Here is a 26,224-nt window from a genome sequence, read left to right as displayed (position 1 = left end):
TTCTTCACGTAATTAAAAGATGAAGCTATTTTAAGTATTTCAACCACTGCCTTGAAACAATGAATTAAAATTAGTAAAAATTACCAGTAACAACCCTTTACTACTGCACTGTAAAAACCTTAAAGCATAAGGGCAACCTTAAGACAAGAGGACTGGTACATTAGTGGTGTCAAACTAGGCCGTACTGCGGAAACCCTTAAAAGGGAATTTCTGAAACAAGGATATTTGAGAAGTTCTTGTTAGCTTTCGTCCCTCGTAGCTCTGTCCTATCAGGGCTAGATAGTGAATCAGAGGTCCTGCTTCAAAACTAAACTTACTGTTTTGAAAAGGGAGACAAAACCACACTACACAATAATGAACCAACCTCAGATATGTTTAAATAGCAAGTCTTATAAAATTGTCAAAAGAAATGTATAAAATTCATCATTTACCAAGGCATACAAGAAGCTAGTGCCACGTCTTGTTTTGTTTAGAGTCAAAGTCAAATCTAGTTCTGGTTTGAAAAGTACTAATTCTTAAAATCGTGGCACAGATTTTCTTCAACAGGATAGGAGGTTTTTAAAAAAGTTTATTTCAATCTTTCTGTCCATACAAGCACAAGGTGGTCCATCAGTCAGTAAACTAGAAATTTTTAAAGAATGCTCCCATGAAAATTACTTCCTTATAGAACAATTTTTTAATTATAGAAAATAGACACAGGTACATAAATCATTATAGTTTGCGGACTTTGCACAAACACTTCAACTTTGAAAACAAACCTCTGATGGATTTCAACACTGGTCAACAGTATTAAATCAGCAAAGATGAACAATAATTTGTGAACTCTATCAAGATGACAGTTCATCTTCAAAGTGACCTATTTCACTGTGTTTTGAAGTCATTGTTCAGATCGCATATCATAATGTTTACAAATATTAATGGGACTTGTAGCACACAAAAGCGAAAGCACATTTGCCGAGTTAACGTAACCCAGGGGCTGAATAAAGAGGTAAGGTACCTGCCCTTTACAACAAAGTCCCAGTTCGACTCCTGGATTGCAAATTTATTCATTTGGACGCTTTTCCCCTCGTTTTTACACCTCTGACTCCTGGGTAGATAGGATTAAGCATGCATCTCGGAAAAGTCTGACACTTGCAACCACAGCTTAATGAAGTAAAAGGCTACTCAAATTAAGTTTTTATTCAATTCAACAAAAAAACCAACTCATCTATGATGTGTGTGATACTGCACACTTGGGGGGAAAAATAATACTCACAACCACTGAATATTACAATTAAGAATACAATTTTAAAATGTAAAAAATATAAAAGTGAATGCCACCCCCTTGGAACATTGCCAACACTGACCAAATAACGTAAAGTTTGGCCATGGCAATGTTTGGAAAGGTTAAGTTCATTATTTACAATAACCCTATGAACCTGAGCCCACATCTGAACCTCTGCTACCCTTTCCCTTCCTTTCACTGGTCGCACACCTCTGTGTTTGTTTAGTTTTAGTACGGTCTTACGGTGCTCGCAACTGCAAAAGGTCATATGAGCGCCAAGAGGTGGATGTCAACAGAGAAGTCCAAATGGGGAATCAGGCTTACTCTTCTCACCTCTCTAGCCTCAACAGCACAAGTCTGCTTCGACAATCAAGGCACCCCAGAAATAACAGTTTACAAGAGAAAGACAAACATAAAAAAGAAGTAGAGGAAAAATGATGAGAGTAAGGATGAGGAAAGAAAAAGCAGCAGAGTGCATCAGTGCAAACGCAACAGTAGACTTTATAGGGAGCTCAGGTGCATAGTTCCTGTAGGCTCAGGGGACCAGCCACCAAAGGGATAAACAGTAGTGAAATAAGAATACAATGTGCAATAGTGTGCACCATAGTATATTGTATATTGAGAAGCATTTCTCAGCCACATTGGATGTACCAAAAATTGGGCAACTTTAAGATACAATCAACTGGTGACAAAAAAGATCAAGAACATCATCATGGAGATTCTCATGAGAGTTGTTAACCTTTAAATGGTTACATTAAAGTGTCCTGTACCTTAACAAATAGAGCTCAAACTTCAAGCTATTCTTAAAATAGTACTGCTTCTTGATCTATAAAATTAGTGAACTGTATCAGAACAGTAGTAGTTTCAGTCAACCACATTCACAATTATGCTTCAATATTGACAGCCAAATGGAAACAGCATTAATGACATGAGTCAATCACATACGCAAAAACACTGACTCAATTTTCTTGAAAATATCGTTTGAAGTTACTTCAGGAAGCAAGGCACTAATATCTAAAAGTATAGAAAGGACTTCATGAATATTGAACTTTGAAAAAAAAAATTTTTGCATTTATGTAATGATTCAGTTTTTAGCATTCGGGCCATCTTTTAAAAAAGAAAGGAAATTGAAAAGACGGTTCTTTTCCTAAAGGTAAAAATATATACTTTATGTGAAGTCTAGTGAAACTCCCATCCAAAGTCACGCAACACTACATGAGCCGTAAACTAATAACTTTTGGACTTACAAGATCTGTCAGCACAACTGTGACTTACAACAGAACTGATGTATCAATATTTCCATGACAGAAATGCAATCCAATACTCTGTAGGGTATATCAGAAGAAATAACCCTTATTGAACTCTTCTGAATTCTTACTTCCTCACCCTATAAAAACTAATGGGGTAAACATTTCATTTACCTGTCTTACATTTCATATCAGTTTAACACTTTACATGCACTCACTTGATCTAAGCTTGAACATTTTAGCCATATAATGGTTTGATGGACGGAGTAATAAAAGAATCAGCAAAACCTTGCAGTCTGTATGAGCCTTCAACACCTTCAAAAACACTACAAGCACCCTAAAGATAATTAATGCACTATTGATATATGCTGGAAACTTTTTTTGATGGCCACATTTGGGAACAAAGAGCGCCATGCCCAGACATCTTCTGTAGCAATCCCCAAACAAAATGACAAGTCCAGAAAGATCAGATTTTTGCACTTCTCTAGAACACTGAAAACAAAAGAAAAAAAAGGCAAAAATAGAATCACAGCAGTGAAAAAAAGAAAGACAAAAACTTGTTAGAGTTGCATTAAAGTAATTGGCATTTCTGAATTAGATATGTCACAGAAACTATGATTTACATTTCATTTCAAGGCAAAACATTTCATAAGGAAGTGAAAGCGGTTCTCAAACTTGGGGAAGTTGCAAATTCTAAGGGACAAAATGTCTTACACTTTTATGACTGCTTATTTCTTAACATTTTGTTTTTACTCAAGACAAAGATAGTCATTAATCTACTTTTTCTTAGTTATCCGATTAAGACATGTGCTCCTATATTGATGAACGGACAGTTAATTATTCACTACTGAACTCGTATCTTGGATAAGAGACAATAACCAAGTAAAATGTGATCTTTCTCGATCAGCCTGTCCAATTGCAAATCTTCACTTTTTTCCATGGGCACTGTCAAATTTTCAGTTATAAATTACAAAGGTATTTTGGGGTCAAATTTTGCAAATCCTATGGGTTACCCTGAGAGTAGCTTTGCTCTGTGGGCACTAAATCAGCTTCGAGAAATGAACACAGGAATGAAAATCAGCATGGTCATGCTTATTATTAGGCATTGTAAGAAGAATAAAGTACCATTTTAGAACTACTTTGACTGTAAGCTTTGGTTGGGGCGGGGGGGCGGGGGGTCAAGTCTGACTACAATCTTAAATTTCAATAAATATTTCTTAGTCATCCATTACTGTTTACAATTTTGAAAAAGTACCATATTACTCACAAAAGAACTCCATTTCTTGTAACTTCACGAGTCCCAAGAACATCGATCTGTTCTAGGTTGGGGCAATGAAGCGCAAGAGACTTGAGGTCAGAATCTTGGACAGTTCTGTGTAAACAGTCATAATTTTACTTCAGCTCTTTTTGACAAAGTTGATGATAACTAATAACCATTTGCACTGTGCACTGTATAATTTAATAACTTATATCTTAAAACTTTGCATGTACTTTAACACACCTCTGCATGTCATCAATGCACAGCATTTAAATGTAGTTTGACATGCACGTTGAAGAAAAACTGAAAGCAGATGTTTTAATTAACAAATGCAAGTCTTTTCCTTTTCCCTTTTCTAGGTGTGTTATTTTCCATGTTAACCTAACCTCCTATTAAACCCAAATGTGTCAACGCAAAAGTCGGCCTCTAAATGTCAAGTTTTGAAGATATATTTTCAGAAAAAAATAGCTCCAAAATTTTTTTCACCATTTCCCCTGCAAGGTGGGAGGGCCTTCTTGTTCCATAACTTTTTTTTTTACCATTCTTGCTTCGTTAGGCAAGCCTTAAATGAAATTATAATAAAACTATTGTTTTAAAAAAAATGATTGGAAAGACAACTTTGTTCATTTTTAAAAGGATCACACATAGCTGGGAGATATCTGCAGGATGACAACTGAAAGAGCTGAAAGATCTTCACCTATACATAAAAGTGCATAGAAATGGTAAAATTGCACAAAGAGTTATCTCAAAATCACATTCTCCAATACAGAAATATGTTCTGATATACCCTTACCTGTTGGCTGTCATGAATATTTTTTTAAGCTTGACGCATTTCTCTGCAAGTTGGACAAAGCATTGAGTATACGCCTTCAAATCAGTGCTGGAGAGAATGAGGAAATGCATGTTTATTACTAATTGATGCTCTGTACATAATTAATGAACTGAAGTAATAAAGTTAATTACAATGTTTGTCACTCTAACCATAAAGGCCTGATGAGGGTAGACAAAAGCCAAATAACATAAGAAAATAATTGAGTTGTTGTTATCGATCCAGTTAAGAAAATAATTAAGAAGTAAGAAAGATGAAATATGTACCAAAGACAGCCTCCATCAAATACTGAATGGGATAAGTGACAACATTGAAAATTCAGAAGTTAGTCAGAGAATGAATTTAGGCTACAGTAGACCTCACATTCAGCTAAATCATCAGATCAAAAGTCTAATTTAAGTGAATCTGAGGTGTCTGTGAAAGCAATATTTAACAAACATAAACCTTTTAGATTGACAGTTCTTTGCGGATGTCCATCCCACATGTGTCAAGCAGTATTGTTGTGTATGGGCCAGATGTCCTTTTTATTTTCGTGCCACTTTTCGACTCGAAAGCCGTTTAGTATCAAGAGAGAACAAATTTTTCCTTCCTTATATCGCTATCATAAATGTGATGTCCTGGCCAAGTCTAGGGGTGAGGCTGAGAACTAAAGGGACAACGAGAGGAAAAATATATTTTAACTCTAAGAGTTGTGCACCCCAACTGACACAGTATGAAGCAAGCATTCCACAGCAGGTTGATATATATTTCTCTTGGTCTTGTCTCCCATAATGTGTAGTTCCTGACCTTGACCAGTCACCCAAAAAATTAATAGAAACTGTACGCTGGTAAGCTGGGGGCATACAACAAAACTGAAAGTTCATACTAAAAATGCACACACACACTCATACACAAATAAACACCTTTGTGACCTCCACCAATGCTCCCTACTAAAAGTAGCAGGGTTCCATGAAACAATATTTACTTCAAATACAATGTGATTAATACCACAGGAGCTAGTCTAAACAGCCAGGTGTTAATCACAACAAACTACCACCCTACATGGCAGAGACAATATCATAATTCTTTTCATTATAATATTAATCTATGAGCATCTTTGCTAATCCTGCACACATACTTACACCCCACCCCCCCACCCCCATCCTTTATACACACAGGTGACATTCACACATGAACACACAGATATACAAGTTTTGCGATTTAACCTTACTTGACACAGGCAAATAGTTCATATTCAACAATATTAACATACAAGTGTTTGGAATGCATGTCTCAATGTATTCATAGAAAGCCATTGATTGATCACAAAATGATGTGGTATCCGATAGTAGTGATTTATTATCATTGCACAGTTTAACATACAATGCTCAAGCAGTGATCTATTTGTTTGCCACTTGTTATGACTAGAGTAGACAGAAGTTGTGGCAGGAGAAAAATGAACAGAGAAAACAGTGTATGGTATTTTGTTGATTTTAATGAACAAGACTCTAAGGATTCCATCTTTTTTCAGTACCAGTAAGTCTGAAGCTATGCTGAGTCTGGGTACGGTGTATGTCAGGTTCAATGTACAATGAAAAAGTTATATCTAATCATAAACGACAAAACTTTCAAACCAGCAGAGACAGTAAAGGGGTGGACGACTTGAAAAGGACTAGCACAAGAATGGAAAAGAATAAACAAGATAATAAACAGCAGTTCCACCTACCACCACCCAACATCTAGTTCTTCCAACAGAGGACAATTGTTGTACAAGTGCGCCAGACCTTCACTGTTCACAGATCTCATCCGCCATAAGTCCAGGCTTTTTAATTTTCTAAAAGGAGATTAAAAAAAACAACATTTATGTATGAACAAGGGGCAAAAAAAAAGTTCATTTGCACAACACAGAATGCAAAAGTAAATCAAATAACACAACTGGCTTGAAGATGAATTCTAAGACAAAGCAATTGACTCTTCAATATGGGGAGCCCATTGGGGGGGTCGGGTAGGGTCGAGTCGGGTCATGTCAGTTCGCTAGCCAGATGGAAGGCGCAAAGCAGCTATTGTGGCACAAGCCGATTACGCCCGACTTGTCGCCTCAACAACAAACGTGTCGGGTGATCGACCCAACCCAACCTGACCCGATCCCATCCGCAATAGGCACCCGGTATAAGGATGTAGCGGACACATATGTCCTACCAGCAGCAGAAAAAAAGCTGTAACGGAGCACATTTCCAACCATAATACACCAAACCAGAAACACAATTTGTATATTTCATGGCAAGCATGATATAGTCTCCTTTTTAAGTTTCAGATAAAGAAAACAGAATTGAAAAAAACCTGTATGAATAGCATTTTTATGCTTCGATTTTTCAAGTACCCTAAAACAACGCATCCTCAAAGAGTTAATGAGATCAAACTCATGAAGCAAATATGGATAGGAACAGAAATCTTCTGCCTCTGTCTTCCCTACATACTAAACACTAGAATAAACAACAGTATTACTCTCTCTGACATTCATTTCCAAAGTCACACCTTGTCAAATCTTGTCTTCAGTATTGGGGTTGCTACAGTCGGAACATGTCTATCTCTGCTCTCCCCCCCTCCTCCTAAGGATCCATCCCAGAGTCTGTCTGCTTACAGTCTCCATCATAATCTGGTTGGAGATCTATTGGACTGGTCCGCACAGGTGGCTGTGTTTCCCTTTTCCTCTTTGGATCCCCTTCTCCTTCAATCTACCTAGGGTGTGGGAACCGCTATCCGCCCTATTCTTCTCAAATTTTCCTCTACAGTGGTTTGGACGGTTGTGGGTCCAGTGTCAAATTCCCTCCCACTTTTGCTTCTCCAGCCAGCTTGTCTGCTCTCTCGTTGCCGGTTACCCCTGCATGGCCCAGGCAGAAGATCAAGCCACTCTTTCCAGGCTGCTCTCCCTGATTGTAGCCTTCCAATTCGCATACAGCATCCCTTTCTGTACCTTCTGTCGTGAGCTCACAGAGTCAGTAATGATTACTGCTGGCTAATGGCTTGTGTTCTTGATCCAGTGTAGAGCCTCACTTATGGCTTTTATCTCCATACACATACTGCCTGTTGTCAGTGCAGCTGCTCTGCATTGCTCTTTCACTACTACCCCATCAAATCTGACACTGAAGGCTAGCCCGATTTGACTCCTCTGTTGACTGATCCATCCGTGAAGATCACAGCATCTCCATGTTCGCTATGCTCTTCTATCAGGGTCTCAATTTCAGCATTTGTAGCTCCAAGTGGCCAGTTGCGACATTCTCTACCCAATGTTGCTTTCCCCGTTGTGTACTCTCCGAGCGCATCTTCAATCATGACCCAATCCCTGCATCCCTGATGTCTTGTATCTGGCAGCACTCGTTGACGGTGTTCGTGGCTTGAGTCATCAATTCTGTGCCTCTCTTTAGCCTTGATGTCATCTGCCGTCCCACTTTCTTATGCACGGGTTTCGTCTTGTCAGCGCTGACTCGTAAAAAGTATCTGTTTTTAATGAATGTGGGTGTTACAAGCCTTAACAACAATCCAGACACAAATACTGATGTCATATTCCCTTTTGAAATCCCTTCCGTTTGCATTGGGGCCACATTTTAATAGGTGAATCTGTCCAGAAATATGAATTAGTCTCCACATAAAATAAACCCACTTCTCACAGTATGTATTCAAACAATACAATCACCGATTTTAATTTCAACACTTTTTATGACTCATCTTACAGCCTAAACAAAAAAAAATTTCCAATTCAAACAGCACCATCAAATGTTTTAGAGGCAGGACACACAGCTATGCCATGTCTTGATTTTAAATAAAATTGGTAGAATATAAGTTTTAAAAATGCTAATTAAAAATCAAAACTCTTACTCTTACCCATTCTTACTTTATTTTATTATAATTTGAAAAAAACAAAACATACAGCCATGCCCAAAAAGATCTGTTGATTAGATGTATTGCAATTTTGATACAGAATCCACAACCTTTACCTCTGCCCCTCTTCTGAAACTCCACCCCCCAAAAAAAAGCAGAAAAAATCTTTACTTGCAGCAGTCTCCCAGGTCCATGAGCACCAGGTTGATGTATGGGTTGAGCAGCATGCAAGATGACAGGTTCAGATGTTCTAGGTCCGGGCTCGACCTGTCTCGCGACGCAGTGGGTTATAAACAGATAAGTATGAGGAGATGAAATATTCCACCACAAATAACTGCTTGTTGAGTTTCAGTCGTAGAACTGAAGGAAAGAGACAGATAAAATGAGATAAATATGTTCCAAAATATGAGAAAAAATAGGAAAATTCTTGGAAGAAAAGTTCACCATTTTATTACCACCTATAGAATAACTCTTCTCTGGTTGGACAGTACAAAAAAAGCTAATCTTTCCAACCTTTGCTAATGTTTGCTACCACAATCAACTATTACTCAACTAATATTGTACTACAGTTGAAATGATCTACGATAGCCACCCACTGCTGAGGAGAAAATGGCCACCTTGCACAAGTGGATGCCTTACACAGTCATTCACAGTGTCATCATGATGTAAAATAAAAAATTAATATGTGCGAGGAAATGGGAAGCAGCCGTTTGTACAAGTGATTGCCTTCTATAGGTGGCTGTTAGAGCATGGTCCACTGTACTTTTGTGGCAATGATCTCTGATGCCTTCAAGCAACTAAAAATTTAACAAAGTATTTCATCGGCCAAAGATTAACAATATAATATTTGCTATTCATTGGCCAGTAAGCGACAAATACAGTTCTAATCAGAGCTCAATAAACACAGTTTTCATATTTTTGCCCTTTGAGCTAGGAAAAAAGGAACAAAGCACTTGCTCTTGACAGCACCTGAGAGGCTGAACATGTGCTTGGCCTGTACTGAAACTAAAAGCTTTGCTAAAAAAATTGGTTATAAAGTCAACATTGGCCAGTAAATAGTTAGAAAACAGTGTTATGGTAAATAGATGCAAATGTTTGACTCCCAATATTGATCAACAAATGTAGCAAAGTCTAAGGATAATTACAGTTTCTCAAAAGTACATCAGTAAGAGCAGAGAATTACTAAATGAGTATTTTTATAAGAGAATGTATATGACTTACTAAAAACATGTACCAATAGTTTCATTCGTATAGACAAAGTATCACAACAGATACAATATTTCCAACTGCTGCTGACTTGGGCCGCAGGGTCTAAATCATTCCAAAGCTAACTGCATGTGTCACACAAAATTAATACATTAAAATGTAGGGTGGATTGGCAAGGGATGTGGCTCTTTTTTAAAGCTTATAAATATACATGTACATATATATACACACACACACACACACATCCACCACGTCTGGGTCAAACACAATCTTTATCCCTCAGAAGAGGTTAACCTACCGGATGAGTGCGAGTAGAGAGGGGGTGTCAATCTTAGTCCGGTACAAGTTCAGCATCCTCAACTTTGGCAAACTGAGAACGTTGAAGGTGGAGAAATCCTCTATGTTCACACAGCTGCTCAGGTTTAATTCTGTTGCCAAGGTAACATATTTGAGGAACAAAAAGCATGTAAACAATGGTGCACTCATAGCGAGATTACAATTCCTGCATACTCTCAAAACAGAAAATACAACTCATTTTAACTTTCATTTTGCTTTCTTCAAGAATGGAAGTGTAAAAAAGACAACAAAATATCAGAGGCAAAATCAGTTTAAAAATATGTTTCCTAAAGCAAGGCCACACCTTAGAGATAACATAAAAGGGTACACAAATTATGGAAAAAGCTGATGCAATCTGAATCATTTGTGACATAATTTCATTTCTGTCCACACTATTAAAACAACTATAATAGACTCAGGATATATGAAAGAGTACCGAAAAATTTACTTTGTTAAAATTTGGAGACACAATGGAATCAAAAGAAGCGATAAAGATTAGGAAAACAGACAAGATAAATATATGCACAAATGTGATATGTATGGCCTCTGGTCTTAGTTCAGTAATGGGAAGATCGATAACTGGTCATCACAAATGATGTCGTACTGTAGAAGCAATATTTTCAAGTTTTTCACCTTGTAGATTTCTGCAGTTGCTGACAATAAGTGCTAGTGTATTGCTATCCATTATCTTGCATGCAGTCAGTTCTAGAGTCTGCAGATCTTGACAATCATGCAGGAAGCTGATGACAGGGAAACAAATCATAGTGAACAATCTTTATTCCCTAGAAGATACAAGCTTGTGAAGCACTTAAATTATGAGTTCGACATTGAACAAGGTACAATATTGAAAGCACAGATAAATATTCAAGAACTGATTTATGACAATTGCCAAAACTTGGTAAGCAGACAAGGCCACATTTAAATCAGAATTTAGTAAGATATTTCCATAGAAATTTGAAATTAAAAAAATTCCAATTACACAATAATCCCCTCACATCATTTTGATTTGAATGAAGCTCATATAATTCCCCTAAAATGCTGAACGTGGAAAATGTTTACTTATAAAAATTTCAATCCAATACAGATCTATGAACGATTCCAGCTAATGACTGAGCAGAATATCCAACCTAGGATAAGTGGCTCACCCAAAAAAAGCAAAATTTCTTACAATCTCCATCCTCAAGATGTCACTATAACATGCTAAACTGCATGCTTAACACAAAATAGCATTTAAGGCTTCTTTTCCTTAAGCATTGGTTCCTGGAGCCCACAGGACATTCCCCCCATCCCGTTTCCCACCAGAGTTCCTTTGACTTAACTGTTATACTGAAACCATCAGAGGCTGATGTAAATGTTCGAAGCACATTATGTAAAGGGTATGTTCCAAAGGTTAAAAAAAAGCAACATGTTATAACAAACTCTATATCTTCCCATCCCATCCCCACAACACAAGAAGATTAACAAACGGAATACTTCAAACTTACTAGGCTAAATGATCAGAGTAGATGAGGCCTCCTTTACCCAGCCATGACAAGTTCAGTCTTTGTAAACGTTCACAGCGCTGGGATAAGGCATCGAGGCTGGCATTTGACACCTGAGGAAAAATGTAATGTCACTGCGATAAGAGCTAACTTAAAAAGAATGATTTAAACAGAACTATTATTAAAAAAAGATGCAGATCAAACTATAGGCATGAAGCATTTAAGTTTTCCCTCTGATGTATGTCTGCTCTCAGCTGCACTATATATACAGTCTCCTGGTATTCAGTATAGCTAATGAGGATTGGCAAAAGTTGAACATGTCTGTCCTGGTATATTTTAAAAATCTCTAAATGAACTGAGACCTTACATCAACATCTCCATACACTGGCAACCAAGCACACGCAACATTTCATCTTTTCATGGAATGACAAGGTAAAAAAGGGAAGGAAAAAGAAAATTTATCATCATCAGCAGCATCTTATGTGATCATCACTTTAAAAAAAAATTAGTGCTTAGCAAAAACAAGACTTGTTCTATTAGCAGCTCCAAAGAATCTTTGTCACCATATTAAAACCAGCACGTTTTCTGCATACTAAATGTCTTGAGTGAACTTGCATGAATGTGGTACTATTTTTAAGAAATCAAAATTTAAGGCTCCTTGAGAAACTATTCTTGTCAAAGGGACCCTGGTGCCACTGTACAAGTTCTGACATCTGCAAATCCCATCTTACAGCAGACCAACCTACTGCTCTAGACATATATATGCATAGTGTGAGGACTGCAGCAGACATGAACTCTAATTTGTTCAAGCATAAGCTTGCGCTTATTTTAAAAACATGCATGTCACATATAAAATGACAGGAAAAAAACCCGTTGATAACATGAGCTTTCTGCAGAAAATGATAGAGAACATCTTTTCGATAAAATGGCTTACAAAATAATAAGTGAAGAGAAATGCTAGTATACGTGAATCAATACAAACAACTGACTGAATAATGGGGTATCCAGGGCCATAAAGTGATTAAATAAGACAAAAATACAGAATTGAGAAGGATCTCTTTCTTCTATTGTCAACTCATTTCAGTATACAATTTGTTAAGGTGAAGGACATTAATTAGGTTCTAGAGTAGGCACTACAAAGAGGTTTGACTGCAAATCCATCTTTTTCAGTATGGTCTTGTCTATTACTAACACTGGAAAGAAAACACAGGTAAGAAAACACAGAAACAGCACAAACCAAGTTCCAATACGGCTGAAGGTTGAGGTCTATGTACAACAGGGGATCATAACAGTGGTCACGTAATAAGCTGTTGGAGGAAATATAAACAAAATAAAACAATCATTACAATGTCCTGTAGAATGAAGTACAATAAAAAATATGTGACAAATCTTTAAAAAAAAAGAGCATCAGATGTACCAACTAAAGGAAGGTGAGGTGTTTTCCCATGATTTTTCATATTACAAAACAGAATAAAGATCCGGTATACCTGCAGACAAGCATTAGTGACATGCACACATTTTCCATCCTCCTCTACAAAAGTATTAGTAAAAATTTTTTTTTTTATTGCAGATACTAGCAAGACACTGCAACTGCTAAAATTATACTGCTTTATGAAATTAAACACACTCATTGGTGAAATGAAGGAGAAAACAAATTCTGGGCAATGAGACACATGTTTTCAATCTTTCAATAGATATGTAAAATCAAATGTTGTACGGTACCTGCAGGTTTGGGCAAGTCTGCATAAGTCAGTAATATCAAGGTACTTAAGTATGAAGTGAATCAGTTCTTTCTGGGAAATAAGAGAAAGAAACACATTAAGCAGGTGAAATATATCAATGTGCTGCACAACATGACAGCGAATTTATGTATCATGATAAGGACAAAGCAAATTTGAGAAAAATATTTTCACAGATAGAGGAGAGAACTAGGGGACGGCACTGTCATCCTCCATCCACTCTCTGATAAAAATGAAACTGGAATTTCATAGCAACAACACAACGGAAATTACAAGAATTCAAATTGTGACAAACAATGCTTGCTTCTTTAAACTAGATCAGGGGCAACATTGTCTAGCATTTATTTGTACAGACTAGGACTCAAAAGACTTAAATTTTAATAAACAAACATGCTTTTGGAAAAACATAAATTTACAAAATGAACAATAAACAGCTTGAGGAGAAAATGACACTGCACATGAAGAGAGCAAAAATTTCTTTTAAAAAGTATAAGGAACAAACAAAACTAACATTGTAACATACCGGTAGTTGTGTAAAGAAAGACTTTTCCTCGGAGTCTGCACTGAAGGACAAGGCATCAACACTCAGAGCAAGCTCATCAATGCCATCAGCAGTTGCATTATATGTCTTACCATATCCTTGTAAAAACAAAAGTTGAGGGGTAAAGAGAAGGGCAATAAAGAACATCAAACAAATAGCTTATGAGGTCACACCACCCATACATGGACAGACTACACCTAGATGATCTATATATATGTGTCACGAAGCGATGGAATTTCATAATTTTGACGAGCACCTGATTCCACCATGCTGCCTCACACATGTTACTTTACTTGAAAACTTTTCTCCTGAACACTTGTTTATTTTCCTTTACTGAATTGTAAAAGAGAAAAATAAATAAAGGTATCAGCTTTCTGTATGAATTCTTTGAAAACAAGTTGTTTCTGTCCCATCTTTGACTGTTAAGGGGTCTGATCGCACACATTATGAAGTTAAAATATTTGCTTACAAATAGATTTTGCATAAATCTGAAGTAGCAAACTTGATTTGCCAAGTTCTACAAAAGACCAGCCAACCCCTTCATGACCAAAAATAGGAGTTTTCCTCAAAATCCTCCAAAGATACTGGAGCTTGGTTTAAAACATTTGGAGCTCTCCAGAACCCCAGAAAACTAAGATTATGATACATTGCATATCACCTAGCAGAAACAGAATTCAATATAAAAATAGGAATTTATTCAAAACCAATAAGGGTTCTTTGACTGGCAAAAAAAAAATTAATTAATTAAAAAAAAAAATTAAGTTGGAGAGCTCTGATTCTATTGGAGCACTTGTACAATGATTTGCTATTTCACTGAAAAAAAAAAAAAATCCAAACAGCGAGAAAAGATCAAAATGTAATATGGTTTATATATATTGGCGACCAAAACCTCCTTCCTTTTTCCACAATCAGATTACACCCTGATACAAGTATGCTATAAACAAAACAATGAATGCATGATAGGATGGTAATTATTGCATACGTATAAAATCTGCGTGAAATGAGAGAATGCAAATTTTTCTAAAGTTTGGAATGTCTGCCTAATGTTGAATTTTGGTAACCTTTATATATATACTATATAAAAAAAAAAAGACTACAAAGCATTACTTTACCTTGGTAAACTGCTCACTAGCATACAAACATCTGCTGTTTTAAAGCTGAGGCTCATAGCTTCACAAGCCAGAAGAAAGCACTTCGATCGGTAAACGGCAAGACTTAAGTCAAACTAAAACACCAGCATACATTAACTCACGACAGATCATTTACTTACTCTCTTCACTGTATCTGGCAGAGGAAGATGGTCCATCAAAAACTTGGTCCCCATCCTTAGAGTCCTCAACGTCCCCGATGTCAGCAGGTAAAACCTGATGGTTCCTTAGCAAGTCTGGAGCTGGAGGTGTCTTGGTACCCACCAACTTGATACCATCCAGTTCAGTGTAGTAATCCATGTACTGGTGGTTCAGTTCCAGGCGGATGAGGCTGGAGAAAATGACAGTTGAAGAAACCCAGCATAGTCATATTTTTGTGATTTTGAGAAATATTAGTTTTAAAGTTTCAAACTTTTCAAACTTCAAATTTTACAGAATGATACTAATAAGTTTTCTTGGTTAATTTTTAAATGCACTATGTCATTATTCTCCTGTGAAAATGTTATTAACCCGTTGCACTGTGAAGCTCAATAGGATACAACTCAAAATAATAAAAATCGTGACTGCAGTCTTTGAACGAGAAAGAAGATAATCCTACACATCAAGCTCACTAGGGTCTTTCAACGTTTTACCGCATCAGAAGAGCATGTTGACTGCTTTAGCTTCCAGTAACTTACAGCAACCCCCTTCAAAAAGAGGAAAAGCAAAGACGAGATAGATGTTCGTTATTAGAAGGAATTTATCATACACTCAGACGTTAGGTTTATTATGCTTTACAACATCATTACGGTTGTATCCTTAAAGGAAAATTTGATTATAAGGGTTCACAAAACAAAGAAGCAGTTTTAACCCTCTGAGCCCTTGTCACTGGTACAACAGTAGCATGTAAAACTGCCCATATGCCTAGTCATCGATACACCAGAGAGCAAGACCCTATCCTCAACCTAGCACGTCTCTGACAAAATGCACACGGGAAACAGTATACAGGACGTTATTGATTATTTTGAAGATCTTTCGGAATTAGATGCTGGTAATGACAAGGACTACCCAGAGTGGGATATGGAATGTGATGGTCAAATGAATGTTAGTGATATATTGCTCAGGAGCTCAGGCTAAGGGGCACAGTAGCCTCAGGATGTCAGGGCTCAAAGGGTTAAGAATATTTTTTCAACAAGTCTTTAAAAGATGTCATACTTTGTTGCAAAATTCATTTTTTTCAACCGAGGGGCAAAAATCCTGGGTCGTTGTTTGCATGCCTTTGGCTTTGATGACCATAAAGTGACCCATCTGAAAAAGAGAATACAATTTCTAAAACAAAGAAACAAAACAGCAGAATAGTTAGTGTAATTAGTCCTAAGAAAATCTACAGGAATAGTTTGGGACTTTACGCTACCCTTTCAAGGGAGCACAGAAGCAAATATACAAATGGGAGTTTTGTAAAGTAAGAAAGTAAAAAACACTGTCTTTGACATCCTTCCTTCTCCAACTAAAAACCCCCCAGCCTGTAACAAAAACTAAGACTTACACACATTCATTAACACAGACATAAACCGCCAATCTGTTACCTGTTTTACAAAAATGACGACCCAGTTTCAGAGTTTTTAATTTAATAAATTAGTTTTCAAATACAGGCACATACTGCTTTTTCTTTACTGCGCTCCAAACAACAAATCAGTGTTTTGTGTCTCATGACTTTGACATAATCAATGAAAAACAATCAACAAAGCACATTTTCAACAACATGTAAAGCAATCAGAATAAAAGAAAACAGGTGATTATATGATCTCAAATAATGAGCTAACCTTATGCCTTTATCCACGTCAGATCCTTTGGCTCTATCACAAGCAAGAATACGAATAATTGCACCCGGATTGTAGGTTTCATAAACTTCGATTCTAACAGGATACAGCATCTCAGCAAATGAAACCTCTGAAAATATGATAGAAAACACCACCATTTGAGATTTGAGCTTATAGTTTTCCTTCCTTCTACATCTGAAGAGAAAAAATACTCAGAAACTTTTATATTGATTTTCATAACATTAAGCTGTATTATGATTCTATCTTTTAATCTACAGATCTATATTAAGAGTCTATTTAAGAGGTGGAAACTGATTTATATAATATGGTTCATGAAGATACGATGCAAGCTCACATGACAAACAGAGCTGTTTCAAGCTTCAAAGCTATTGAAGTTGGGAAGTCAGACAAGAGCTCAATATAGAATTACCCCAGCATTCTAATGATTGAGGACAATTGCTCTACCATCTCGTTTCTTTAATTTTTAAAAGGGCTTTAATAAGTCTCAAGTAATCTGTGGTCTAGTGGTCAGGTTGTTGGTCTTGCAACCGAAAGGTTGTGGATTCGGACCCCGTCTGGGCCCCCTCATTGTGTCCTTGGAAAAGGCACTTCATATGAATTTTTCTCACTACCACAAAACGGAAATGGGTACGAGGCTATAGGAAGCAAAAGATCTTGTCAGTTTGTAAGGGTTTGAGAATAAGAAATCCACAGCTTGCACTATAAAGCTTTCTGGGAAGCCGAGAATAATTCCGAGTGTTCTAGAATCCTCTGGGGGTAATAATGGTTGTAAAGTGCATAGAAAAAAGTTGTTGAGGGCGGATAGGCGCAGTATAAGCAATTATTATTACTATTTAAGCGCATTGAGCATTGTAAATTATGCAAACACGCCACATTAATGTCATCTTCGATTAAGTATTGCCATATAGATAAAGTCAATGAGATTATAAAGACAGGTACAAGCTGATTTTACATGTTAATATTTCTAGGTGATTACAAAAAAAGGACAGATGATATTCTTTGTTTTATCAATATTGAATGTCATAAAAATACTGAATTATAACTAGCAGCATCATTGTTGGCTTTGGAAAAAAGATCATCTCATTTTGCAGAAAGGATCTGAAACAGTAAAAGAGAAATTATGACACCAACCCAGTTCTTCAGGTCGTAAGTTTGAATAACATGGATCTGTGAATGTGAGAGGTAGGTACATGAGGATAAGAAATAAACAGCATTACACAGAAAGTGTGTCAAGACGTATAATATAGTAGAACTTGTTTAAGACAGCCACCTATTGTCGAAGAGAAAAACAGTTGTCTTGATCAGTGTCACCACAAAAACCCCCCCCAACCCCACAAAGGAGGAATTAGGAATTGGTCGTTTGAACAGATGATTGTCTTGGACACATGACGCTAGAGCAGGTTCAGTTGTTGTCTAAATTGATTCAAATAAAATTTGTTTGAAAGTCAGTAAGTCCGTGAAATATACACAAGACACCACCAGTCTAGTGATGATAACATACACATACAAATAAAAAGGGATTGGGGGAGGCGGGTGGGGAGGAAGGAGAATGTGTTGAACATTTCTCACCTATAAAGTCTTCACCATAAAAGTCTGATGATGTTCTTAAATACTTCCTTCTTCCAGATGGAGCAACTTTCCACCACTTTCCATATGTCCTCTGTGAAAGTAAAAGAGACAAAACTAACTAGACAAAAAGACTTGAAGAACATAACTGACATCCCTATAGGACATGCCTAAACATACTTAACACTGAACCCTTGGTTGGCACAAATTAACTCATAGAATAATCATATATGTAAAATTCTGTAGCATCCTCTCTCAACGGCACTCTAAGCTCTTTACAACAATAATACAATCACAACTCCGGATAACATAATAATCAGTGATTATGTCATCAGAGACCTACCACTACCACTGCAACATAACTTTCAGTTTTTAAAAAATCCTGTCATTGAAACACAATTTAAATTTTAGTTTTCTAAATGATGAAAGCATCGAAATAGGAATTCCTTGAAACATAACAATTTGCACCATGTCAATACATTTTTAGGTAACCAACAAATATAGGTGTAAAAATCAGGACACAGGACCAAAAATATTCTTAAGTACAGAGGCCTTATAATTCGGACCATCTTGTCAAGAGCCACATTCCTTGAAGAGTCTCCTAGCAGGGGACGGGAATAGGGCGGGGGGTTGGGGGGGGGGGGGATCTTGGCCACTAGCGTAATACAACAATACCGCATTGCAGTTGAGCATCAGCTTACTTCAAAAGAAAACCAGTGGTCAAACCTCGGCACTGATGCGGCCAATGAAATTAAGCACCCTGCTGCGTAACGGCATCACAGCATACTATAAGGTAAGAATCATGCTTGTGAGAGTATGCATGTGAGTGTGAAAAGAGAAAGAAAAAGAGAGAGAGATATCAAAAAAATGTTCTGTATGTTTTTTAAATCCATCAAAGTCACGACATCACATGCTTATTAAGTTATCTTATATATTTTTTGAGAAAAAAATAATAAAAAATATTCCTTTACTTCCCCAACTCGAAGTCGGATACCCATTACAGGTGGGTAGGCAGGAGGGGGCGGAAAAAAAATCCGTGGCCGAACCGAGGCTCGAACCTGGACTTTCTGCTTTCGAGACAAGCGCACTAACTAGTCCACTACTACGCCACGGTAAGCTACAGGCTTAAAAAATACTGCAATAGTGCTTTGCGGTCGTGTTGCCACTGTGAACGACAACAAAGTGGGAATCCCTCAATGACGTCAAACAAGATGGCTGTTACTATAAATATCGGCCAATGGCTTACATCTGTCGTTCTCAAACTCAGCGGTTGTCCGCATGTGAGAGAGAGTGACACACAGAGAGAGATAGAGAGAGAGAGAGAGAGAGAGAGAGAGAGAGAGAGAGAGAGAGAGAGAGAGAGAGAGAGAGAGAGAGAGAGAGAAAGAGAGAGAAAGAGAGAGAGAGGAGAGAGTGAGAGAGAGAGAGAGAGAGAGAGGAAAGAGTGCGAGAGAGTGAGAGAGAGAGAGAGAGAGAGAGAGAGAGAGAGAGAGAGAGAGAGAGAGAGAGAGAGAGAGAGAGAGAGAGAGAGAGAGAGAGAGGGTAACTGCAGTAACATTTCTTTCGTGCAGTTTATCATCGCCCCCTCCCCTCCCTCCCCTTAAAACTCAATTAGCAGCAACATCAGCCTTACAGTAACAGCAACAAAGGCTTGCTTCCCAAGGATGTTGCTGTGCAGACTCAGTATTACTACTCAGTTAATATTACTATTATCAGTTTTCACTATTCTTATCAACTTGTCTTCAATAGAGCAGTATTTTGTAGAAGTAGTAGTAGTAGTAGTAGTAGTAACAGTAGTAGTAGAATTGTCTTCATCATCATTATTGATTATTATTATTATTTTGTTATCATTATAATTATTATGCAAGACAGTGAAAGATTTTGTTGAAGCGTAACCTAGTAGTAAAGAATAAAAAGATGAAAGAGGCCCTTGCAAAAAAAGAAAATGTATCATAACACCGTGGATCAGGCTCTTGTCAATTTTTTTTAGGTGTACAGAGTTATTGGTATCATCTTAAAGCTTGTTCATTCGTCTTGCTTTGGATGAAAAAATATCCATTTATCTTGAATACAAGTTGAGATATTTGCAAATGAAAGAGGTGGGGGTGACCTGGTTTCAGAGGTAAAATTAGTGAGAAAATAAGTTAAATTTCCTTGGAAGTGGCTATTCTCACCCCGTGTGAAAATAAAAATACAATCGATCTCTCAACACGGGTGAGACTTGCCAGCACTGGCTATTCTCACCTGGTGTGAAACAAGACCTGTTTTTCCTAATTTCTGAAAACTGTCTGTCGGTGTGGATGATCAAATTGACAAAAACAAAGAAAACAATAATGTTATAATATAGCACAAAAGTAAACTAATTTGGTCGTCTACAAAGATGCTATGGCTATTTCACTTCTCTAATCGAGCCGAACTATGCTGGTCGCCATTTCATTATGCCCGGAATTTCTCGCTTCCCATTCTCTCTCTCTTACATTTCTTTCTCCCCCCCCCCATATCGGGGCACATTTGCCTGAGGTCAGGCAAAATGCTCAGGTACTGCAGGACTCTCTCTCTCACTGCCCCCAGACCAAATTGCCCGTTTTCAACAATGGGAATCTCTATTCTCACCCGCGGTGAAAGGGCGAGCCTTTTGGGTATTCTCACCCAGTGTGCGTTCACTGTGATACATGACCAGTGTAAACAAACGTTCCAGCGCTTTTGTGTTGAAAGCCTGCAGTTTTGTATGTGGGCAGTGAGAGAGGGGGGGAGAGAGAGAGGGGGGGGGGAGAGGAGAGAGAGAGAGGGGGGAGGAGGAAAAGATATGGGGAGAGAGAGAGAGAAGGAGTAGCCTTGATCTGGCGAGAACTTCAGGCAAGAACAATATGGCGACCGGCGTAGTTCGGCTCGATTCGAAAAGTGAAATAGCCGTAGCATCTTTCTAGACGACCAAATTAGTTTACTTGTGTGCTATAACATCATTTTTTTCTTTGTTTTTGTCAATTTGATTATCCACACCAATAGAAAGTATTCAGAAATTTGGAAAAACAGGTCTTGTTTCACACCGGGTGAGATTAGCCAAAGCTGGCAAGTCTCACCCAGGGTGAGAGGTCGATCGCATTTTTATTCTCACCCTGGGTGAGAATAGCCACTTCCTTCAACAAAAGTGTTGGAATGTTTGTTTACACTGGTATCACGGTGAACGCACATCAAGTGTGATTGGCCAAAAGGCTTGCCCTTTCATCCTGGGAGAGGGGCCTACAATTGCACTATTTTCAGCCTGGGTGAGAATAGAGGTGGTATATTTCCTTAGCTTGAGAGTCCGTGAAAACTGAAAATTTACATATTCTGTGCCTTTAATCAACATTTTTCAGTAATCCAAAAAGAAATGTGTTCTTTAAAGGGCATGAAAAGTGTTGAGCCAAAAAACTAAAATTTAACCTGCGTAAAAATGCTACTTTCTTCACTTTCATTATTTTGATGAGAGCCTGATTTCACCACACTGTCCCATATATATATATATATATATATATATAATGAGAACTGGTCTCCTAAAACTGTGTAAGTCACATGACTTGAAAAGTTTTGGGAAACCCTGCATTTTATATATCTCATCAAATATTACCAAGAATGAAAAAGTGATTTTTGTCATTTATACAGTAGGCCCTAGTATTATATCAGGTGGAACGTTGACCTAACTATTTCTCCGAACGCTCAGGAAAATAAACTTGAACTCTATTTCTCCTAACGACTTCCGTTCTCGAGATTTTTGGTTATTTGCCAATGGAGTGGCCCGTGCGTGTGTGTATAAGTTGTGAACGGGGGGGGGGGGGGGGGAGGCGGCGTGAGAGCGTGGAGGAAATTTTTGTGATTTAGTTTTTGCTTTAGGGGTGACTAAATTCTAAATGCAAAATAGGTTAATGCCAAAGCTGAGCAGTCTTGTTTTCTCGCAGTACCTTTTAAAGACATTTTCAAATGAAATATAGGATCTAGTCCGGGAACGTTGCCCAAATCACAATTAAAGTATCCGAATATTCAGAACATCTAAAAATCTCTAGCTCTAGAAATTGAATTCGATGCAATAAATGCTTAAATTCCCAGTCCTCGCAGAAATGGAAGAATGAAAGATGATGTTGAACTCTCGCAAATAACCAAAAAATCTCGAGAATGGAAACCATTCAGAGAAATAGAGGTCAAATTTATTTTTCCGAGCGTTCAGAGGAATAGTCACTTTGAATAAAGTATCGGACCGATAAAATATACCCAAAGATAGTACATAACAAGATGGGCCACTTCTCCCTTTGAGCCAATTAAAAAAGTGTCCTCAAAATTTGGTGGCGACCTCTTCACAAAAGCGCACTCTTTGAGAACAGAGTTACCCTACTTGAGTTTTACAAAATCAAAGTGAAACTAGCATGTTTTGGGATAAATTTTGGAAGAACGCTTTTTTAAAATGGTTACGCTGACAAAAAACCTCTTCCAGAGGAAAGGGTTATGGTTTTCTTCGTTTAATTTGACTTTAAAACGAAAGGCGAGAGGTCATTAAAATTTAAAAAACCTAAAAACTCGGCACTGAACGTACCCGAACTGCTGATGAACAGCAGCCAATCTGCGCACGCAAGGAGGTGCTATTCCTATTCTTCTTCTGGAAAAACGAAAGAGAGCTTCAAAACAGACTGCAGCGCCATCTGAAGCAAAGAGCATACTTCCTGCGTACACTTTTTTGGCTGAGTGGCCCATCTTGTTATTTACTATCTTTGGTTTACCTGTCACCAAAAGGAATAGAATCTAGTTCAACTGCACAGGAAGTTTTCCTCAATTTCTGAAAACGTTAAAGTAAAACTGACTCACTACTAAGTTTGGGAAGGCTTAGCTTAACGTCACATGGTCTACAGTCTGATGTCATCGTCCAAGAAACAATTTTCAGACCTAAAAAATCTGTTCATTACAATACGCTTTCAATGTGCAAGTGTGCGTTTTACTATACGAAGTGACTATTTCTCCGAATGTTCGGAGAAATAGTGCCGATCTTTATTTCTCCAAACAGTTTCCGGCTTCCGGTCTCGTGATTTTTCCCCTATTTATTGCAAGAGTTCGGCGCCAACTTTCATTCTGCCTTTGGTCTGGGAAGGAACACTGCATGACAAGCCCGCATACGGACAACCTTCAGTAACACCCATCACACACCCACCACCATCATGCACATGTACACACACAAACTTATACACACACTAACTGAACATGATCAGTGGGCAACTTTTGAACGTATGACGAGCTGAGCTGTAGATGGAGAGACAGTGTGAGTGACAGAGCAGGTGAAAGGAAGAATGTACGAGTACGAGTGTATCCACAGGCGACAGCAACTACAAGATGATGACACCGACCCCCCTGGCCTGGTCCACAGCTCATGAACGAAAGGAATGCGGCTAAGGCAGTGTTTTGCCTATATTATTGTCCATGGTTCGCAGGGTGCAAGGGAATGAGTGAGTGAGATTTTCTTTGTGTGTGCCTGGAGGGAGGGGGTGGGGTATGAAAGTCATGCGGACGGGGATGAGCCGCGGGAGAGAACACGGGAATTGAATGAATGAGTGAAACTGAAAGAGAGGAACGACTCATGAGCCCTGGAGTGAATGGATCCTGTGTTTCTATTTTTGTATACTTTGAACTGTTACTGAATAAAGGCTGAAATAAAGCCCGAAAAACAAACACACGTACACACGCTCCTCACTCTCCACTTACACACTTACTACCACACACAGACACACTCACACACGCACATGCATACACACACACACACACACACACACAGGAGCAAATTTTTAGGTCTACATCTATTTCAATTTTCAAGAGAGAGTCTAGAGATTTTTAGATGAGTGTAAAAACGTGAAAAAGAAAGGTTTCACAACAGAATGAAATCAAAATTAGAACAGCCCATAAACAACCACAAAAATTAACAAATAAGGGCGTGAGTCCACCTGCCCGAAGAAGATTGGCTGTTTTAACCCTAAATGTGCGTAATTTTAAAACAAAGTACAGGATATTACATATGTAAATTATGGAATCACACACTGTATTAAGGGGCCTGCCAGTGTCAGTATACATGATGTAATCGGTTTTGGTGGAACGTACGCTCTAACATAACGCATTTAAATCTATATGTATACATATATATATTTAGAATTTAATGAAGGTAGGAACATCAAATTAAATGACGTTACACTATACAACACCCCCCCCCCCCTTTTTCCCCAACAACAAAAAAATTAATAGAAAAACAACACATCAGAACAATAACAAGAAAGAAAAAAATACACAGTAACAAAATAAAACACCACAAAGAGGGAAAAATAAAAGTAACTGTAACGTATTCAACAAATCAACGTGGTGACAACAAGTGAAAAAGAGACGAAGTGAAGCTAGGTGAACTTTCTTTCAAAAGTAAAGACGTTCGGTTTCTTTCTTTTTTTTTTTCTTTGACTTTTATTCTCCGATTCGGGGACCAAAAAATGTCAGAAAATCGAGCCATGATTGATTGGTCGCGGCCGCGACAAACACAGATGCTAGTTCTATGTGTGGTTATCAATAACCCTCCGTAGATCTAGATCTAGATCTAGACAGCACATGAGTGAACACAACACATTAAGTTTAAGAGCAGCACCCTTCATAGGCAACGCGTCATATCTGTAGTGAAAAACTGTTTGGAACAGTAGCATTTCTTTAGATAAATATTTACTGCCGACATTTTTTGGACCAATTGAACCATATTGTATACGAACAATCTTTGGTAGGCCTATATTATAATTATAGATCTATACGGATGTAATCCGAAATTTGCGGGAAAGGATGTGATTTCACTCAGAGTGTTCGGAGAAATAGTGCCCAGCTTTATTTTCCCGAATGTTCGGAGAAATAGTGCCTAGCTTTATTTTCCCGAATGTTCGGAGAAAATAAGTGCCTAGATCTAGATCTAATATCTAGATTCTAGCTTTATTTTTCCGAACGTTTGGAGAAATAGAACCGGCCTTTACTATTTAAGTATATGTAGTACATGATGTTTGCTATAGATCTACTATATATGTGCGTGCTAGACTGTATGTGCTCTCGATAAAAGTACAAACACGTTCATAGACACAAAATAAATAACTTTTCTTACAAAAACGCAGGTCTGTGTGTAATCTCCGTACGATGGAAACACAAAGGTCTTTCCTGCAAGATTGCTGGCAACGTAGGAAATACTTGATTCACTTCCATACTGAGAGCTAAAATCGACAACTTCTTGGCCCTCAAGACGGATTAAAAAATCTGCTTCGGAGGGTTCTTCTTTCTGTTTTTTGTCCAGATCTCGATAGTGCTGGACAGAAGTCATAATGTCAGTAAGAAACGCATCGTATTCCTCTACGTTCCTAGCCATTTTACGTCTCTTTCACAAAACATTATTCGTTGTTTATCCGTCTCAATGACCGTCTAAGGTCAAAGGTTAAAGGCGAACCATAGGTAAACAGACAATTCCGGTGATGCATCTTGGAATAGTCACTAATGATAAAAGCCCCGCTCCCCCTCCCACCCAAATAGGCCTACAGTGACATTTGCAAATAGAGAGAGAGAGAGAGAGAGAGAGAGAGAGAGAGAGAGAGAGAGAGAGAGAGAGAGAGAGAAAGAGAATAATGGTCATTTAGTGCTGGGAAAAAGTAAGACAGACTGACAGAAACAACAGAGGGGAAAGTAAAGAAGTAGGATCTACCAGTGGCGCCCTCCAACCACCCACACAGACAGAAACAACAGAGGGAAAGTAAAGAAGTAGGACCTACCAGTGACACCCTTCAACCACCTACAGAGAACAGATGCTTGGTTTCAGAGGAAAAATTTGCTAGAAAATGCCAGCCAAAGAAATATCCTCATAAAAATGTGAAGTTAAATGGACGTAAAGGGCGTTGAGCAAAAAAAAAATT

The 26,224-nt window shown here is 37.9% G+C and overlaps 1 protein-coding gene across 1 annotated transcript; it reads right to left on the bottom strand.

Annotated features, from left to right (window-relative positions):
• Window positions 1-1,577: 1,577 nt before the first annotated feature.
• On the bottom strand, window positions 1,578-25,804 carry LOC101850975 (F-box/LRR-repeat protein 4). Its single transcript, XM_005104556.3, has 16 exons — window positions 25,429-25,804; window positions 18,297-18,387; window positions 16,710-16,836; window positions 16,102-16,194; window positions 15,030-15,238; window positions 13,742-13,857; window positions 13,202-13,272; window positions 12,717-12,786; window positions 11,483-11,592; window positions 10,632-10,738; window positions 9,961-10,090; window positions 8,628-8,723; window positions 6,304-6,411; window positions 4,563-4,649; window positions 3,779-3,883; window positions 1,578-3,003 (listed from the first exon to the last, which is right to left on the bottom strand). The coding sequence occupies exons 1-16, from the start codon at window positions 25,684-25,686 to the stop codon at window positions 2,859-2,861; spliced, it is 1,923 nt and encodes a 640-aa protein (XP_005104613.1). The 5' UTR covers window positions 25,687-25,804; the 3' UTR covers window positions 1,578-2,858.
• Between the last annotated feature and the right edge of the window lie 420 nt (window positions 25,805-26,224).

This window comes from Aplysia californica, unplaced genomic scaffold (assembly GCF_000002075.1).
Source record: "Aplysia californica isolate F4 #8 unplaced genomic scaffold, AplCal3.0 scaffold00425, whole genome shotgun sequence".
In the NCBI taxonomy this organism is placed as follows: domain Eukaryota; kingdom Metazoa; phylum Mollusca; class Gastropoda; order Aplysiida; family Aplysiidae; genus Aplysia; species Aplysia californica.
Note: the sequence above shows the minus strand (reverse complement) of the source record. Positions and strands in the feature narration are given on the sequence as shown.

Coding starts and splice junctions, on each gene's coding strand:
- LOC101850975 (XM_005104556.3), bottom strand. CDS start 25,686: ATGGCTAGGAACGTAGAGGAATACGATGCGTTTCTTACTGACATTATG. Junction 16,837..18,296: donor TTATGGTGAAGACTTTATAG/GTGAGAAATGTT, acceptor TCATATTTTCAG/AGGTTTCATTTGCTGAGATG. Junction 10,739..11,482: donor TACTCTGATCATTTAGCCTA/GTAAGTTTGAAG, acceptor CCCTGTCATCAG/CTTCCTGCATGATTGTCAAG.